Source organism: Cetorhinus maximus, chromosome 4 (genome assembly GCF_964194155.1).
Source record: "Cetorhinus maximus chromosome 4, sCetMax3.hap1.1, whole genome shotgun sequence".
Lineage (NCBI taxonomy): Eukaryota > Metazoa > Chordata > Chondrichthyes > Lamniformes > Cetorhinidae > Cetorhinus > Cetorhinus maximus.
In genome coordinates, this window is record NC_135882.1 from 142,071,293 (window position 1) to 142,090,586 (window position 19,294).

The 19,294-nt window shown below is 44.5% G+C and overlaps 1 protein-coding gene across 2 annotated transcripts in view; it reads left to right on the forward strand.

Moving 5' to 3' along the window:
* Positions 1–19,294, forward strand: part of LOC144679942 (1-phosphatidylinositol 4,5-bisphosphate phosphodiesterase gamma-1-like) — a 249,940-nt gene that overhangs the window by 204,470 nt on the left and 26,176 nt on the right. For both annotated transcript variants that reach the window (XM_078540932.1, XM_078540933.1), the window contains exons 22-26: positions 2,372–2,468; positions 5,434–5,500; positions 10,125–10,288; positions 12,462–12,558; positions 17,012–17,236. In XM_078540932.1, coding sequence (XP_078397058.1) covers positions 2,372–2,468; positions 5,434–5,500; positions 10,125–10,288; positions 12,462–12,558; positions 17,012–17,236 — 650 coding nt within the window. The remainder of the gene's footprint in view (positions 1–2,371; positions 2,469–5,433; positions 5,501–10,124; positions 10,289–12,461; positions 12,559–17,011; positions 17,237–19,294) is intronic.

Consider the following 19,294-nt stretch of genomic DNA (forward strand, 5'->3'; position numbering starts at 1 on the left):
CCCTGCTACCCTTCTTAAACAATGGAACAACATTGGCCATTCTCCAGTCCTCTGCGACCTCACCCGTAGCCAGTGAGGATACAAAGATTTCTGTCAAGGCCCCAGCAATCTTTTCCCTTGCCTCCCTCCCTCCCAGAAGAGTACTTCTGGGGTAGATCCCATCTGGCCCTGGGGACTTATCCACCTTGATATTCTTCAAGATGCCTAACACCTCCTCTTTTTTGATCTCAACATGATCCAGGCTATCTACACACTCTTCCCTAGACAAATCGACCACTAAGTCCTTCTCTTTGGTGAATACTGATGAGAAGTACTTATTTAGTATCTCTCCCATTTCTTCTGGCTCCACACACAGATTCCCACCTCTGTCCCTGAGTGGGCCTACCCTTTCCCTGGCTACCCTCTTGTTTTTTACATATGTATAAAAGGCCTTGGGATTTTCCTAATCCTGGTTGCCAATGACTTTTCATGACCCTTTTAGCCTTCCTGACTCCTTGCTTAAGTTTCTTCCTACTTTCTTTATATTCTCCACGGGCTTCACCTGTTCCCAGCCTTCTAGCCCTTACGAATGCTTCCCTTTTTGACTAATCTCACAATATCCTTCATTATCCAAGGTTCCTGAAACTTGCCATACTTATCCTTCATCCTACCAGGTCCTGAATTCTTATCAACTGACGTTTGAAAGCCCCCCACATGTCAGTTGTTGATTTGCCTTCAAACATCCACCTCCAGTCTAGATTCCTCAGTTCCTGCCTAATATTGTTATAATTAGCCTTCCCCCAATTAAGCACCTTAACCCGAGGACTATCCACCAGTACCTTGAAACTTACTGAATTGTGGTCACTTTTCCCGAAATGCTCCCCTACTGAAACTTCGACCACCTGGCCGGGTTCATTCCCTAATACCAGGTCCAGTATTGCCCCTTCCCCAGCTGGACTATCTACATATTGTCTCAGGAAGCCTTCCTGGATGTACCTTACAAATTCTGCACCATCCAAACCCCTAGCACTAAGTGATTCCCAGTCAATATAGGGAAAGTTAAAATCACCCACAACAACAACCCTATTGCTTTTACATCTTTCCAAAATCCGCCTACATAACTATTCCTCAATCTCCCGCCGGCAATTGGGGGGCCTATATTAAACCCCCAACATTGTGACTGCACCCTTCCTATTCCGGAGCTATACCCATATTGCCTTGCTGCAGGAGCCCTCCGAGGTGTCCTCTTGTCGTACAGCTGTGATATTCTCCTTAATCAGCAGTGCGACTCCCCCGCCTCTTCTCCATCCCTCTCTGTCCTGCCTGAAAGATCTAAATCCTGGAACGTGTATCTGCCGATCCTGTCCGTCCTTCAACCAAGTCTCTGTAATATCAATAACGTCATTTCCATTTGAATTTAAAACTAGGTATTGGTGATTTTGTTTCGTACATAAAAAGGGAAAGGATATAAACAGCACTCACAAGCCAGGAGTAAGTTCTCTCTGCTCTGCCCAACAATATGCTTTGGCTCCAACCTCAGAACCATCCTCCCAGAGTTTCTCACATCGGCTGTTCTGTGTACTTACCATGTGAGCCTGCCACTGCAGTGCATGTTACAGACACTTGTCCACTTTAGGCTCATGACCAATTGGAACTATATAGAAACTATATACAAAGTTCAATTACAAACAGTAACGAGGAAACTTTCTTCTCATGACTTTGAGATGGAATCGAACCCAACTTTCTAAGTTCAAAGGCCAAAGGCTAATGCCCTCCCTCCCGTGTCATTCTGTTCCTACAGTGTAACATTAAAATTTTCTGTTAACCCCTGTTCTCTGTTCTTTGTCCATGTATATTTATTGTGTGTGCATTTTCAAGCATTTGTGGATTCGTATATATGTGTGTATATATCTATGTGTTTGTATGTACGTGTTTATGTAAATATTAGCTGAAGTCCTGAAGACTCAAAATACCTCTTCAACGAAACAATTGTGTTTTCAAATAAAATTAAGAACAGTCAATTTCTAACAACTTTTCATTCTGGTGGATCAATATTTCAGAGAAGTGTAAGGGAGTAAGTGGCCTATATTGCAGTGCTTCAGTATGATGTGATGGTGATGGAAGGAAGTGAACATTAGCAATGCTTCTGTATGGTGGCAGTGATGGGTAGAGAGTGGCCTATTGAAGTTCTACTGTATAGTGTGATGGTGATGGGAGAAAGTGGTTTATTGCAGTACTGTATAGTGTGATGGTGATAGGGGGGAGCAAATAATAGGCCAAGAGGAGAAAATAACAAAAATAGAAAGTACCAGAAACTGTGGAAATGTTATTTCCTGTTTTCTGCTGAATTTCTTTCCTCTTCCTGAATGTTTTTCCTTCCAACCCCTATCAGGTGGCGTGGTGACTATGGGGGTAAAAAACAGCTGTGGTTTCCAGCAAACTATGTGGAGGAGATAACCAACACACTGGTTCCTGAACAGGACGAAGCGGTGAGCAAGAGTTTTGCATATGTTAGTACAGTGTGGCTGGAAACCAATGGATAGCAATTTGTTAAATGCATTGTGGATGTGGAGCCCTCATACGCATTTTTAAAAATTTTATTTGTGTATAGAATGTTTGACTTTGGAATTAAAACTTCCAAATAAATAGAGACATCTAGATTGCAAAAACAGTGAAATAAAAGTTTAAGCATAATAAGTCACTGTCCTCAGCTGGAATATTGAATCCAATTCTGGGAACCACACTTTGGAAGTCAAGGCCATACAGAGGGTGCAATGGAGATCTATTCGAATGGTATCAGCAATGAGAGTCTTCAATCATCTGGAGCGTCTAGAGAAGAGCTGGTCTTCTTAGAGAAAACAAGGACAAGGGGAAATTTGAAAGACATGCTCAAAATTATATGGACTTTTGATGGAGTCGATAGAAACCATTACCATTGTTAAGAGGGCCATTAAGTAGAGGATGCATATTTAATATAGTTGGGAAAAGGACCAGCATGGAGATAGGATTTATTTTAATGCAGCAAGTTATTATGATCTGGGTGTACTGCCTGAAAGGATGATGAAAGCGGATTCAATGGTACCTTTCAAAGGGGAATTGGATATATACTTGAAAAAAGGATTTGCAGGGTTATGGGGAAAGAACAGAGAAGTGGAACTAATTGGATAGTTCTTTCAAAGAGCTGACAGAGAAGATGGGTTGAATGGCCTCCTTCTGACTTGTGGGATTCTAAGAGTGGCACTTCCATTTTGCCTGAGAAACGCTTGGGAGTGAAGGTGAAGGAATGTGCCACAAAATAAGAGAAAGGACCTATCCTCCAACAAAATTATGTATAATTTCACCTTGCTAAGGCCAGCCTTTTGATTGGACCTCTGTTGTTTTGTCTCTTAAGTCTTGTTCTTAGTATTTCCCCACTCGCTAGTACTATTCTTTAATTTCTGTGGATCCAATAGGAGACATTGGAGAAGGGTTCAGCACCTGGTCTTCTATAGGTTGCATGTGGATCCCCAGTAACACAGCAGAGGAATAGGAGTGACCAGGGGCCAGCCAGTTTGCCATAAGCTGAGCTCTTAGCCCTGATTTATACTCCCGGGTCAGGAGTGGAGAGTGGGTACAATTCCCCGCTCCACAAACCTGACCTGGGAGAAAGTGCTCTGGAAGGTCAAATTTTCGGTCCAGGGGTGGGTGGGTAAAAATAGGAGTCCAGGCGGATGACTCCGGAATGAGAGCGAAGGCTGCCGGATGGGGAGGTGGGCTGGGCAGGAGGCCTGCTTCAATGCACTGGCACTGTGTCAACATTTTTAAAAAAAACATGAAACAGTCCTGCAGCCCTCACTCCTCAAACCCCCTCACCCCCCACAACTCCCCATGCCCCATCCATGCCAATCCATGCCCTAGGGCCCTTCATACCTTCCATATCAACCTATGACCCTCTACCCATCTGCCAAGGCCCTTTACAGCCCCTATGCCAACTTGGTGCCAGCCCATGCCCCCAACCACCACCCTTTGCCCTTACAGCTACCATACCAACTCACCCAGTACCCACCATGCAGAGATGAGATAAAATAAAGTTCTTAATTGTCTATTGATTAATTTACTATTTCAAAACAAAACTATTCTCATTGGTAAAAGCCCATTCGCTACATTTAGCTTCCTTTAATCCCTTATAAAAACAAGCATTGAAATTCATGGTCCCACTTCAAACAGTCTATAATCAGTTGATGCTTGCAATCAAACTATGAACTGAGAGGCATCCCACTGTGATAATAGGAGGTTGTGAAATCAGTCAAGCAGCACTTAACAAGTAATGACAGCCCTCAGACTTATGTCAACAGATAGAGTAAAATAAACCAGCACTGACTTTTTTTTCCAGATATTTAAAGGGCAGGGGTTTTAAATGCCTTGACAGTTCCTTTTGACAGCTCTGTTGATGGTTCCTTTTGATAGCTTTGTTGACAGTTCTTTTTGACACAGCTTTCTTGGCAGTTCCTTTTGACAGCGCTCTTGACAGTTCTAATAAGCCTGACAGTTCCAATGAGTTTATGCACTTTTTACACACATTGCTATCTACTTTTAGCAATCCCAAAAGGCACCTTACATCTCCCAAAGGGCACCTGACCTTTCCCAAAGGTGTCCGAGACTATGTCCAAAAGGGTACCTTACCTCTCCAAAAGGGTACCCCACCTATCCAAGCAACTCCACAACTCCACTCCTGCTCTTACCAGGTCCAATTTTCACATGTTGTGTTCCCCAATCCTAGCTGACGAAAATCCCACATGACTGGAAGCAGCTGGGCAGCTGTGTCCATAAATCACAGTTGTGCAATTTTGAACACACCCCCATTTCCCCCCCCACCCCCCCTCTCCGTGTTCGGGGGGTGGGACTTCCAGATTCCGCCACACCTATTTTCGCAATACTGATTGGCTGTCCATTTTTACGAAAATTCAGGTCATAGTCTCAGCCCTGCTGCTGTAGGAAAGGGCTAAACATAGTCAAGGCAATTCCCTTTCTACCAGCATTGTGAGTGTATCTATACCTGATGGACTGCAGAGGTTCAAGAAGGCAGCTTGCCACTACCTTCTCAAGGGCAGTTAGGGATGGACAACAAATGCTGATTTGTCAGCGATGCACACATTTCATGAAAGAATAAAAAGAAAATCCACCAAAAGGTTAAAGATTTGCAGTGCTGGGATTGTGGGAGCTGGTCACTCACCAACTCTAATGGCTTCTTTTGCTGGAATTATCCCAGACCCAATTTTTGGAAATGCCTTTGTAGACTGAAAATAAATGGCCCTCCTCCTTTGAAACAAGTCTCAGAAATTTGCATATGTGGCAGTATGACACTTACGTGTGACGGATGCAGTGCATAAATTTTTATACATATATACATATATATATGAAATAATGCAGCTACAGTTGTGCTTTTGTAATTTTGTTTCTCTTCTGTATCTGCAGTCTGTGGAAAACAGCCCACTGGGAAGTTTCCTCAAAGGATTTATTGATGTTCCAACATGTCATGTCGGTGAGCAGTCTTGCAAAGATCTTACACTCCTTTAAATTATTCCTGTTTTCTGTTAAACTTTCTGCGTCAACAGGTGCAACAGAAAATGGTTATAAACCAAAAGGTTTAATTTTGTCTTATAGTGCACTGTTCATTAAATTCACATAATAATATTTCACAGGTCCAAGACTGCACTATTGTAATGCACAAAGAAGTTTAGTACAAATATATTTACAAATAAACTGGCAAAAGAAAGAGCTGGCACAGACTTAATGAGCCAAGTGACCTCTTTCGGTGCTATAAACATTCATGTCAAAGTAATGTTAGCAGGTCAGTTACAGCACAAGCATGAACAGTAGAGCTCCCCCAACATCCAGCAATATGTTTTAACTCCAACTTTGAAGACCACATTATAGAGCTGCACTTTTTCATTTTGTGTCAGACTTGGCTCAGTGGTAGCACTCTTGCCTTTGAGTTAGAAGGTTGTGGGTTTGAATCCCACTCCAGAAACTTAAATATCTAGTGATAGATGGAGGCAAAGAAGAGATTGCCAAAGATGTCAGAGATGAAGGGGTGTTGACAGTGGTGATATTAGCTAAGGAATGTGCTAATGGTGACATTAAGGGTAGAAAGCAGGACAAGCTATTGTTAGATAGCCCTGGGGGGGGGAAGGGATCGAAATAGGCTAAAAGGTGGAGATACAACAATAGATGGAAATAGGTGGGGGGGGAATTATAAATTATTGGAATCCCCTTCCGATTTTCCAATAATTAATATTTTTTTAAATACATTTTTTTGATATATTTTTCTTTTCCCACCTATTTCCATTATTTTAAAATTTATTTCCATCCATTGTTTAATCTCCACCTTTTAGCCTATTTCGATCCCTTCCCCCACCCCACCCCCACTAGGGCTATCTGTCACTTGCTCGTCCTGTTTTCTACCCTTAATGACACCATTAGCACATTCCTTAGCTAATATCACCACCGTCAACACCCTTTTCTCCTTTTGTCTATGACAGCTTTGGCAATCTCTTCTTTGCCTCCACCTATCACTGGCCCTCTATCCAGCTCTACCCCTTCCACCCCCCTCAACCAGCTTATATTTCACCTCATTTCTATTTTTCCTTAGTTCTGATGAAGTCATACGGACTCGAAACGTTAAATGTGTTCCTCTCCGCAGATGCTGTCAGACCTGCTGAGTTTCTCCAGCTATTTTTGTTTTTGTTTCAGATTTCCAGCATCCGCAGTATTTTGCTTTTAACTTAAATATCTAATCTAGGTTGGTACTTCTGTGCAGTACTGAGGGAGTGCTGTACTTTCAGAGGTTCCATCTTTGATATGTGATGTCTGCCTGTCTGTCCTCTCGAGTGGGTGTAAAAGATCCCATGGTACTATCCAAAGAAGAGCAGTCCTGGCGAGCACTTATCCTTCAACCAACTTAAGTAAGAGATGATGAGACAAAGGGGTTTAGTAAGGAAAACTTAGATTGTGGGGCTTAGTTTTTATTTATTCTCTCATGGGATGTGGACACCAATGCCACGGCCAGCATTTGTTGCCCATCCGAGTGATTTGCTAGGCCATTTCAGAGTCAACCCCATTGCTGTGGATCTGGAGTCATATGTAGGCCAGACCAGGTAAGGACAGCAGATTTCCTTCCCTAAAAGACATTAGTGAACCAGGTGAGTTTTACGACAATCAATGATAGTTTCATGATCATCATTACTGAGACTAGCTTTCAATTCCAGATTTTTAAATTAATCAATTGAATTTGTTACTTGAAATTAGATTCCACCAGCTGCCATGGTGGGATTCAAACCCATATCCCCAGGGCATTAGCCAGGCCTCTGGATTACCAGTCTAGCGACCATAACTCTATGCCATTGTCACTTTATAATGAAAGCATCTATGGTGAGGCAAAGAGATGAAGCAGTGAACAAGATGCCAGAATCAGAGGAACAGGGAGGAAGAGTCTGGAGCAAGTTACAGAGACAGAAATGGTGAAATCTTGGTGGGGTTTAAATACAAAGATGATCATTTTAAAGTTGAAACATTGAAATCCAAAGTAGATCAGTGAAAACCAGGTTGATGGAAAAGCAAGACCTTGTACTTGGAATAAAATATTGGGAGCTACTAATTAGTGTCTATTAAGAGATAGAAAAATCACAAACCAAAATGGATTAATAGACAGAATGCATACAGTAATGGAATATTTGATTGCGCACTAGTGCTTTAGAACAGCTCTAGAACCAAGTGCCAAAGTTCTTACATATCCCTGTGATAACTTCTAAGACTGGAGCCATGATTCCTTGATGAAAAGCTTTTGTGCATGAAAGACACTTCACAGAATCCCTTCAAGCCTCTGCCTCCTATAGCAGCAGGGGTAGAAGGGACTGAATAGAATCGTGCAGCAATCTCAGTCATAGTTTGATGTCCAAACTAGCAGTAAGAAAGACAGATAGGTATCATTCACCATTAATCAGAACCGCCCTGTCAATCAAGTCAACCTTCAAAGTTATACAGGCAGGACTTGGGCAATTTAACTACTTTCTGGACAAATCAAAATCACCAGTCTGGTAAACAAGATCCCTCTTGAGGCAAACACGATAACTACTGGCTCTTTAGTTAACTGTTAGGATAGGCAGTTGATAACCTAATGTTAACTTTTTCTATAACTTGGGTAGACATAGTATCTATTAACATTTGTCAGCTACTCTGACATGTGTGCTTGTTTAAACAATCAAGCTACTTTGTCTTGACAGAAAACTGCCAATAAGCAAATCAACATTTTATTCTTATATTAACTCTTGGGATGTGAGCATTTAATTTTCATCCCTAATACTCTTGAGATTGTGCTGAGCATTCTTTTTGAATGCTGCAGTCCATGGGTCAAGGTACTCGCGCAACACAATTAGGTAAGGAGTTCCAGAATTTTGACTCAGTGGGCTTGCAGCCCCCCCTAGCGGTGTATTTGAAGATGGACGGAGGTGCTCCTAAAATAAAGCAGGTGATCTTCCCAATGTCTCCCTGCCCAACCCTGTGTCTCCCATATTACAGTGGTTGGGGATGGCATCAGACATCCTGCCTGCCCAGAAGCCTATTGAGGCCTTTAAATGGCTAATTAACAGCCGCTTAAGGGCCTGATTCTACCTCCTCCACTAGATATGCAGTAAGGGAAGGCGGAGGTAACCCAGCAGGTTTCACTGTGCGGGTTGCCGTTGGGCAGGAAGGGTGGGGGTACTTCCACTGGGGGTCACCTTCAGGTCCATACCCCGCCATTTAACCGTCCCTCCAGGCTTCTCAAACCCAGACACCCCCAACCCCATCCTCCATTCTCACTGGAGCCAGGCCCGTCCAAAACCCCGGACTTAGCTTGAAATCCAGGCTACATCATTTCTTCTTCTTGGGGACTGCCTGTCGTCCCAGCAGTGGCTAACTGCATGATCCTAGCACAGCTGGGACTACAGAGCTTCCAGCTAATCTGATTGGCTGGCAGGTCTCCAGAGCGGGACTTCCTCCAAGATGGGGGTGGCGCGAAAGTCCCACTCTAAAACCATTAAGGCTGCTCCCAACGTAATATCGGTGCGGGACAGCTGGGTTTCGGATGGGCAGGCTGACAACCAACTTTTCAGTTGGGGGAGAGGGGGTACACAATGAATACCGCGCCCTTTAAAATCCAGCCCAGTGACAATAAAGGACTGAGGGAATTATGTTCAAGTTGGGATGTGTGTGATTTGGAGGGGTACTTGGAGGTGGTGCTGTTCCCATGCACCTACTGCCTTTGTCCTTCTAGTTGGTTTAAAAGAAGCCTTGGTGAGCTGCTGCAGTTAATCCTGTTGGTAGAATTTAGCATAAATAATATTTTCTTTTCAATCAAGCTCCTATTTACTAAATAGGTTTTAACATTTACTACCTTCCCCACATATAGAAACAGTTATCCTTGCAAACAGATATAAAAGGTAATTTAACAGTAATGACAATAATAGCAAGCAGCAATATATATAATAATTGTGTTATAGGGATTTCTATGTTCTAAAACAAGAGAGACCTCTGATCTGTCACAATACAGAGGTGAGGCAATGGCTCCAAAGTGGAAAACGTCCCTAGGGAGCCTGGGGACTTGAAACCTGGACAATCTTAACAGTGTGGCTCATGAATAAATACATTAATTATCCAGCAGTCCCTCTGAACCCCACCAAATCCACTGGTGGGCAGGAGCAGGAATTTGGCCAGAGGCCACAGCAAGGAACCGAGGGGATTAGACCTGTCTGGGGTTGAAGGGGTGGTGTAGTGTTGGAGGTGATCAGGGGAGAGGGGAAGGCTGCTGCAAGGGAAGTCCAAGGCCTCCCTGTGAAGCCCATGGTGGACTACCCCTCTTCTCTCCTGCCTCACGAGGAAACAAGAACCCATTGTTAAAAAACCCACCTGCTGAGCTTCTTCTGGCTCACGAACCTTCTCCACTCAGGGCTAGTCTCACTGAGAAGCCATCACTGCCCACCTCCTCCACCGCCCTCCCCACCCAGTTTCCACCAAGCAGCGGGAACCAAAATCAGAGCCAATTATTTTATTCAAAGATGTTTTAGACATTTTATTGAGTGTCTGTGATTATTCGCACCATATTAACATGCTCAGCATTTACTTGGCAGTTATTCAGAAGGAAGGGAAAGGAAGCAAGCAGTACGTGTTCACCATCCACTCCCAACAAATGTCCCACCCTGTGCAGATGTTGGACGTGGCTGCAGATAGCCAAGAGGATCTGAATGACTGGTCTGCCAAGATCAGGGAGGCAACACAGAATGCAGATGCCAGAGTAAGTGTGAGACAAAAGCCATTGGGAGATGTTGAAACAATTGAACTCATTCTTGTTATCAACTGAGTAAAGCAGAATATAATTGCATCTACTTTCTTTCCCCAATTCTTAAAGGAGCTGTATGTGACAAATGAAGCCTAACTGGTTGTGGCAACTGTTTATTTTCTAGCAGTAGAATACAATTTTAACCTAGTTGCCCAGGCTGCTGTGAGTTTGACTCGTGACTAGCTGATCCAGACAGACCGGGAGCAGCTTACATCCTAACCCCACACCAAATCCTGTTTACCAATCTCCTCTAGGAACACAGGTATACGTGCATATTTCTGTTCAAATCTGTCCATGGCCTCATCTCGCCAACCATGTCCAGCCACACAGTTCTCCAGGAACTGTGTTCCTCCAACTATGGCCTCTTGTGCATTCTCCATTTCCTTCCCCCAGCCATTGGTCACCATGCCTGGGCCCTAAGCTCCAGAAATCTCCCCTCAAACCACACCACCTTTTCACTTCCTTTTCCTCCTTTCAGGCACAGTTTATAACCCACCGCTTTGAAAAAGCATTTGGCTGCTTGTTCTAATGTCTCCTTCTTTGGCTTGCTGTTAATCTTTGCCTGATAAATCTACTGTAAAATGCCTTGCAATGCTTTACTCTATTAAAGGTGCTATATAAATGCAGATTGTTGTATTGCCGTTTGTTGAGTTAGCTGATTTTAGCCATGGCATGGCTGAGTTAGTGTAGAAATACACTCTGGGAGGCCTCTTAGTTAAACAAAACGAATTTTATTTACATGAGAGCTTCTGTGGCTGCTTGCATGCAGCCAGCCCCTCATACAGCCATCTTTTCCAAGGAAACCCCTCTCTGGAATTTATTCCCTCTGCACTAGCCACACATTGGTTGAACAAATCACGTGACTCCTACTCAGTTGAACTGGTCTTAAAGTGACAGGCATCACAGGCAGCTACAGTTTGACACAACTCCCTGAGTTAGAGAAGGGTAAGTATCTCACTCCTGACCACTATTCAGGGATTGTGTGATTGTGGATGTGTGTGTGTGTGATTGGGTGTGGGGCTGTGTGTGCGTGTGTGTGTTGTGATTGGGTGTGGGTGTGTGATTGGGTGGGAGTGTGTATGTGTGTGTGTGTGTGTGCGTGGGGCTGTGTGTGCGTGATTGGGTGGGTAGGTGTATGTGTGTGTGTGTGATTGGTGGCGGGGTGTAGGTGTGTGTGTGTGTGAGATTGTGTGTGCGTGTGTGTGAGATTGGACGGGTGTTTGTGTGTGTGTTTGTGAGATTGGATGTATGTGTGTATGATTTGGCAGTGTGGGGGGGGTGTGGGTGTGGGTGTGTGTTTATGTCTGGGTGTCAGGGGGGTGGTGTGATTGGGTGTGTGTGTGTGATGACTTAATGCAGAAAAGAAAACAAAACGTGATTCTGGTTTTAAAACGCTGAATGACATGGGTGGAGTGATGTCAGTGAGGTATTTAACTGTGAGCAGTGAATTAAAGCATATTGATTTAAAATGAAATGTTTCATGCAGAACTGAAGGTCTTTTCCCTGGGAGTGTGGATAAGTGATACATGTTGCAGCTGAAGCCAGGTGATCAACTCCTTGAAAAAGGATCTGGATGCGTCTGACTGGGAATGGGATTGATTGGCAATGGATCAGGATTCGTATGGACTGAGATGCTGAAATATTCCACAGGAATATAATGGTTCTGATGTTCACATCCCCACTATCAAGCTCTGACCTGCTGTTCTTCAGAGTGTCCTAGCTAGAGAGGAGAAGAGTCAGCCAGGGTTCTCATTCCTGGTTGCTATTCCGTGATCTTGCTAGAAAATACCTGCTAGTAGACATTAGGTGAGACTAGGATGGAGCTCAGGGTGATGCATTTCAAGGTTGAGTGACCTGTCAAGATTCATACATGTAGAATAGCCACTTAGGCAAGGCACTGGAGAATGGGCAGTGCCAGTGAAACCACACCCCAGAATGAATCAACTCCTTTAGAACAGGGCAATTAGAAAAAAAAAGTTTGCTTTTCATTCTCAGGATATGGGCTTTGCTGGCAAAGTTGGCATTTGCCTTGAGAAGGTGGTGGCGGGCCTTCTCCTTGAACCACTGCAGTCTGGGTGGTGCCATTGTTCCCACGATGCTGTTAAATGTCCATATCTCTTTGTAACAGATGCAAGAAGGAAAAATAATGGAAAGGCGAAAGAAGATTGCGCTGGAATTGTCAGAGCTAGTCGTCTACTGCCGCCCTGTGCCCTTTGATGAAGAAAGTAAGTTTGACTCAAGCCATTCAGATGCAAACATTCAATTTCCTGTCATTTTATCTTGCAACTTATTTTGTTGAGTTACTTTTGTCTTTAAATCAAATTGTCATGTGGACAAGACTAACATTTAACATGACCCTAATCCAGCACAAAATGTATTGAGCCTATTGTCCGGGCCCAGGCAGCATCCTGATGTAGCTCATTATTAGGAACACTAAGGTTTGCAGCACAGAAGGAAGCCATTTGGCCGATTGCCTGATGTTATAAAAATGCAAGTTGCTGTTATCATGCAGCTGTTTACTAGCCTAATCCAAAACAAATCACACTGCCTGATCTCTCCAGCTCTCTTTGCCTTCTCAAATATTTATGCAAATTTCGATTCACTGATGCAATGATGCCTTCCTCAGTCACTCCCTGTGGCCAAACATTCCATGTCCAACATCACTCTGGCCTGGATTTTTCCTGGGGCAGGATCTTCAGGTCGGCGAGTGGGGGGAGGGGGGGGTGGGGCCCGCTCGCCGACGCGTAAAATGACCCAGGATGATGTCGAGTGGAACTCCCGACGTCACCCCACGTCATTTCCATTTTCAGGTCGGCGGAGACGCAGCCAAGTCAGCTGTGCACCCGCCAACCTGTCAACGGCCTATTGAGGCCACTGAGAAACTAATTAAAATCATTAGTGGACCTGCCCGTCCAATCTGGCGGGCTTCAGAAAAAGCATGAAACCTCATCCACGGGCGGGATGAGGTTTCATGAGGGTATTTAAATTTTTAATAAAGGTTTCAGTTAAAGTTATGGACATGTCCCAACTCAGTGTCACATGAGGGAACATGTCAGGGAAATTTTTCTATCATTTTTATTGCAAATTTTAATTTGGAGCTGATCTCCCTGAGGCAGCACTTAGCCTCAGGGAGATCAGTGTGCTCTTTCGCACACAAACACATAAGAACGCACTCCCGGATGAGGGAATCCCCCCACCCCCCCCACCACCTGTACGGGGAGTGCATCGCGCTTCCTGGCAGACGTCACGCTGGGTGGGCCTTAACTGGCCCACCCACATAAAATGGCGGCACACCCACCCGCGCCTGCTCCCACACACCCCCACCGATGGGGGAACAATCTTTCTTTTGAAGTCGGGGAGGCTCCACAGAAGTGTGAAAATGGTGGCCGGAACCCGATTCTGGGATTCCTGACCTCATTCCTAGGATTTCTAATTTTAACCAGTGCAGTTTAAGGATGGGGGCTGCTGCAGGGCGCAAGCCCATATGCTGCACTCTAGGGCTGGCCAGCTCCATTGTGGGGATAGGCATGTCCTGGTCCTCTACAATTTTCATGGAGTCTGGCCAGCTTTTGCAGCACTCGTTCACAGCCCCTCAGAGGCGTTCTGAACCATAGTCTAGTTGAAGGAATCTTTTGAAAGGTAAGTTCAAGTTACTTTTCCCCCACATGCCAACTTGTGCCCCTCCACCCAACCCCATGGCCCCTCATACCCTCCAAGCCAAACTCTACCCCTCCATATATATCCCATGGCCCCTCATACCCTCCATGCTAAGCTATATCCCACCACCACACACCACTTGCCGATGCATAAAATGATGCGGCATGACGTTGGGCGTGCGTCCCGATGTCACCCTGCGTCATTTACATTTTCAGGTCAGTGGGCACGGAGCCAAGTTGGCTGCGCACCCGCCGATCTGTCAACGGCCACTTATAGCCCTTAAAGAAGTAATAAAGTAATCGATGGACCTGCCCGTCCAACCTTAAGTTTGGCGGGCAAGCTGGGAGCCCAGGCGGGCTTCTGAAAAAACATGAACCTCATCCACGGGCGGGATGAGGTTTCATGAGGGATTTAAAATGTACCAGAATTTTTTAAATAAAAGTAATGGACATGTCCCAACTCATGTGACAGTGTCACAAGAGGGGACATGTCAATAATTCTTTTTCTCATCTTTATTCAAGGTTTGAAACCTGAGCCGATCTCCCTGAGGCAGCACTTAGCCTCAGGGAGATGAGCGCGCTACTTTGCGTGCATGCGCGAAAGAACGCACTCCCGGCTCAGGGAATCTCACCCCCCGCCCACACAGGGAGCGCATAGCACTTCCTGTTGCACGTAACACTGGGCGGGCCTTAATTGGCCCACCCACATAAAGTGACAGAGCGCCCCCAGCTGGGGGTGCTGATCGGGACCTGCCTGCTCGCACCCGCTCCCGCACAACCCCTCCAATAGGGGGAAGATCCTGCTCACTGTTTCTTAACTTCTCCCGGCTAGGTGAAGCATTTCACCTCTCCTTTGAAATCGATCTAGTCTGGCTTATTTAAAAATGCAAATGTTCCCTCTACACCTATGTTTACCTACTTAACATTTCAAACCTAGCTTATCTTCTGTTACATCAAAGCCTTCAGACCAGCTGCCTTTAATTCAATTGAGTTGCACACATAGACATAGACCCTTAGACACTGACCCCACAATGATTCCACCATATATTCCAATAACATTATAAGATTATTATATCTTCCTGACAAATGGATGTCTAGGCTCTCAACCAAGCCTCATTATGCATTCTTGACTGAGATCCCAAACATCCACTAGACTGTTGAAACAGCTGTGCCCCAGAGATAATATTGCTTTATCGACAGCTCTTGGTCTGTGATCTATTATGTCAATTGCACAATATTTATTTACACAAGACAGAGGGTTCAAGTGCTTGCAGTTTCTGCTATTGATACTTTAAATGGTCTGAATGATTGACACTTTTATTGGGCTGTAGCCAAAGGAGATTTATAACAAAATGGAAAGTTATGAATGAATAACTGTTTTTAAAGCTTTTTTAACACATTCCATTGTCACTATAGGGTTCATTGGCTCAATAGAGTGTATGGGAGGTGAACGGGCATGGAAATGCCATAGCTTGACATGGAAGTTATGAGGGGTCATAGGATGTGGGTGTTGGGGTGAAATGTGGCATGGAGGGTATAAGGGAACATTGGTGGTGGGTGAGGAGCCATGAAATGGCATAGGTGGGGCATGGAGAGTATGAGGGGTGGTGAGGGGTGAGGGCTAGAGGAACTTATTGCTTTTATTATAACTGGGACGAAGTCCCAGAGCTCTGAGGTGGGCCTTTTAAACAGCCCTTGTGGCTGCCACCATACTGTTCCCCGTGGTGGTGTGCCCGCCTCCTGTTGGCACCTGGAACAAAAGTCCTGTCTTGGCTGGCACTTACACCCAAGGTGAGCGCACCAAGCTGGGAAATTTCCTAACTCCTGCTACCTGCCTTGATGATGAAAATCCAGCCCTCTCTCTATAGAAATTTCTCCTCACCTTCCTCCTCATTCTGAATGATCATTTTAAATTGATAACCCCGCAGCACTGGTTTTCCAAATAGTAGGAATAATTTTTCCCTATTCACGTGATCAAAGCTCTTCATTACTTTAACAACCTCTCCTCTCTTAGCCCTCTCTGCCACTTGGAAATAAACCCAGGCCCTGGATAGGACAATAGGGTTTGACCAAATAACACTTTATTTTTTTCTGATTACTATTTTCCACTAGAGGGCCATGACCAGATTTTCCACCCAAGCCCTTTACATCAAGGGATTGACTGGGGGTGTTCCATGCTAGCCTGAGAATTCTGCCCTTTCCACTCTTAAAAGGTAACTCACATCAGCTGAGTGTTGACAGGAGATCCTGTAAGGCCTTTTGAAAGACCTTCACTACCCTGAGGTAATCAATCCTTTATGACTTCGGCAAAATTTGCCTCTATTGAAGCTGTGGATTTATGTAGCCAGCTTTGATTTTCAGCCTGTAAAAGTATTGAGCCAGATTCTGCTAAAGTGCCCTCAGAGGTACTGGAAGCCCTTCCTAACCATCCAAAATGTACCATCCTGGCATCTCTTCTGCTGGCTGAGTAGCTCCTGTAGAAATACAGGCCCATTGACCTCATGTTGTTTCTGCCACTCAGAAGGCCCACAGGTTAGCTGGTGGAGTGGGCATTCTTGTTTAGACTGAGGCCCATTGCTGCTGTAATGTGGAGCGAGCCTGACTCTGCTTTAACCAGTGCCATTCTGACCTGGGACTATTCGATGCTGACACTGAGTATCTGAAATGGAAGTCCCTATCTTCCTCAGAGCTCCTGACGAATACAAAATTCTCTAATCTAGCCAATGCAGAATTTCCACAATGCCATTCCCGCTCCACTGAGATAATGTTGTGGGAAACAATGCTTCCGCCTCACCGTCTGCCAATGTAACAGGCTTGGAACGCAAGAAGCTCCAAGGAAATTCCTGGCCAATGAGTAAAATGTTGTCTGTGTTACACAATACATAGAAGGAGTCATTAAGTACCGGGAAAGTCAGTATATCATTGATGAGCAATGAATCTTGTCAAAAGATGAATTGATGTACCTCGTTAGCCCTCTCCATATTGGTGCTTCTTTGCTGACCTCGCGTTGACTCGTCTGCAGAGATCGGAACAGACAAGGCCTGTTACAGAGACATGTCGTCCTTCCCCGAAACAAAGGCGGAAAAATACGCTAACAAAAGCAAGGGCAAGAAGTTTCTTCAGTACAACCACCGGCAGCTGAGTCGTGTCTACCCCAAGGGGCAACGCCTGGACTCCTCCAACTACGACCCACTGCCCATGTGGATCTGCGGCAGCCAACTGGTCGCACTCAACTTTCAGACACCAGGTAAATTTGCTATGACGAGCTACGCCAGAGAGTGACTTACAATCGCTCAAAACCAAGGGAGGCAAGGCTACCCCATACCGTGCACAGGGAGTGAGCAGCCTCGCTGTGTTTTTGGCATTGAGGCTTATTTTTTTTTTAGCTTTTTTTTTAGATTCAGTTATCTGATTCAGAAAAGTCCACAGTTCGGATTTCTGAATTTCAAAAGCCTGCCCTTAAAATAAAATGGTGTGGGAGGGTGCTTCAAAAAGTTCAAAAACAGAGAACTTGTTAAAAAAAGATGTTAAAACCCTTCTATAGAACCATAGAAGTTTCCAACACAGACCGAGTCCCTCGTGCTTGTGCTGGTTTTTTGCTAGAATATTTTTAACAATCATGTTTACTATGTTATATTTTCAATGGGCTGTTAAAGGTTATCGTTCAGTCAGAAGCAGTACCGGAACACTCTTCACTGGAGCACGGTATCCAATGCTGTGAAGTGGTGCAGCTTTGCCAGCAGTACAACATGTGTTGTGTATGGCACTGTATAAGTTTTTTTTTGTACATGTCCCACTCAGCTCAGCTCCTGGTAGAAGTCACAGAGAGAGTGGCAGCTACAGCATTCTTTGGAAGTGAGACTGAAGTGCCATAAATCAAAATCTTCTGGGCTTAGGACTTCCCTTCCTTCATCCTCTCAATATACTTTTCAGCTTTTTTCCTTTCAACACCCAAAAGCATTGTTCCCAGTTTCTTCTCTTTTCCTTCTCAAAGTACCTTTCTCAAATTCTTTCCCTTTGCCTCAAAAGCATCGTTCCCATTGACACCATCATTCTCCAATCCCTTCCATCTGATTTCTAGCTCCGTGGGATTTCCAACACTTGCTTCCACCCTTACCTAATTCGATCATAGCCAGAGAATCTCTACTAATGACTTCCCTTCCCAACCCAATACCATAATCTCAGGAACCCTCCAAGGATCCATACTTAGCCCATCACCTCTTCCTCATCCACATGCTTTCCCTTGGTGAAATGGGACCTTCTACAAGCATGCTGGTGACACCCAGCCTTATGTTTTCACCATCTCTCTCAACACCTCCGCTATCTCGAGATGTCGGATGGGTGGCCAGACAGCAAAGTATTTATAAATTGTAATTTCCTCGAGACAAAAATTGAGAAGACCAAAACCATCATCTTGGGTTTCCACCATATTCTCCTTACCCTTGCCACTGATTCTAACCTGTCTCAGTACTCGTAGCCTCAGCATTCTGTTTGAATCCAAATTAAGTTTCCAAACCCATAGTCCGTCTATCACAATAACTGCAATTCCATAATATTGCCCACCTCCACCCCTACCTCAGCCCATCACCCACTGAAACCTTCATCTGTGCCTGCGTTATCTTGAAGCTCCATAAACTTCTGCTCATCCAAAATTGTGCTACCAATATCCTATCAATTGAACATTGGTGACTGTCCCTTCAGTCATCTAGGCCCAATGTTCTGTAACTCCTTCCCTAAATCACTCTCCCTTTCCTCTCAGCTTCTCTCCAAAACACAACTCTTTAATCAAGATTTTGGTCAGGACTGTTACTCTTTCCTTCTTTGATTCAGCACCCATGCTTTCTTACGCATGGACAGTCTATGTATTAAATACATAGGCCTGCAACCAACCCTGAAGAAATATCATAAGGACATAAAAAGTTTTTGTTTTTTTTGGACACTTCTGATAACTATTTATAAAAATATTTGACAATCAAGAATCATCCCATCAGATAACGAAGAGTGTATTATCTTTGTGATTGCCATGGCGAGGTGCTGCACTGTGCTGGGCCACCCCAATAGTGGAGGCAGTCTGAAGTCAGGTAATGCAACTTTCAGGAACATGTCTTATCACATTTGGCAATCCTATCTGTGAAATGTCCTGCAATGTTTTTCTATGTTAGAGTGGTTATCATTATTGTTGTAAGTGCAGCTCAGTATTAAATAAGTGGGCTGACGCTCCCTCTGCTGGACTGAATGATAATTACAGAAACAATGACTATGGCTATAGCAAAGGTGTAAACTATAATCTACCTGACCATAGCCC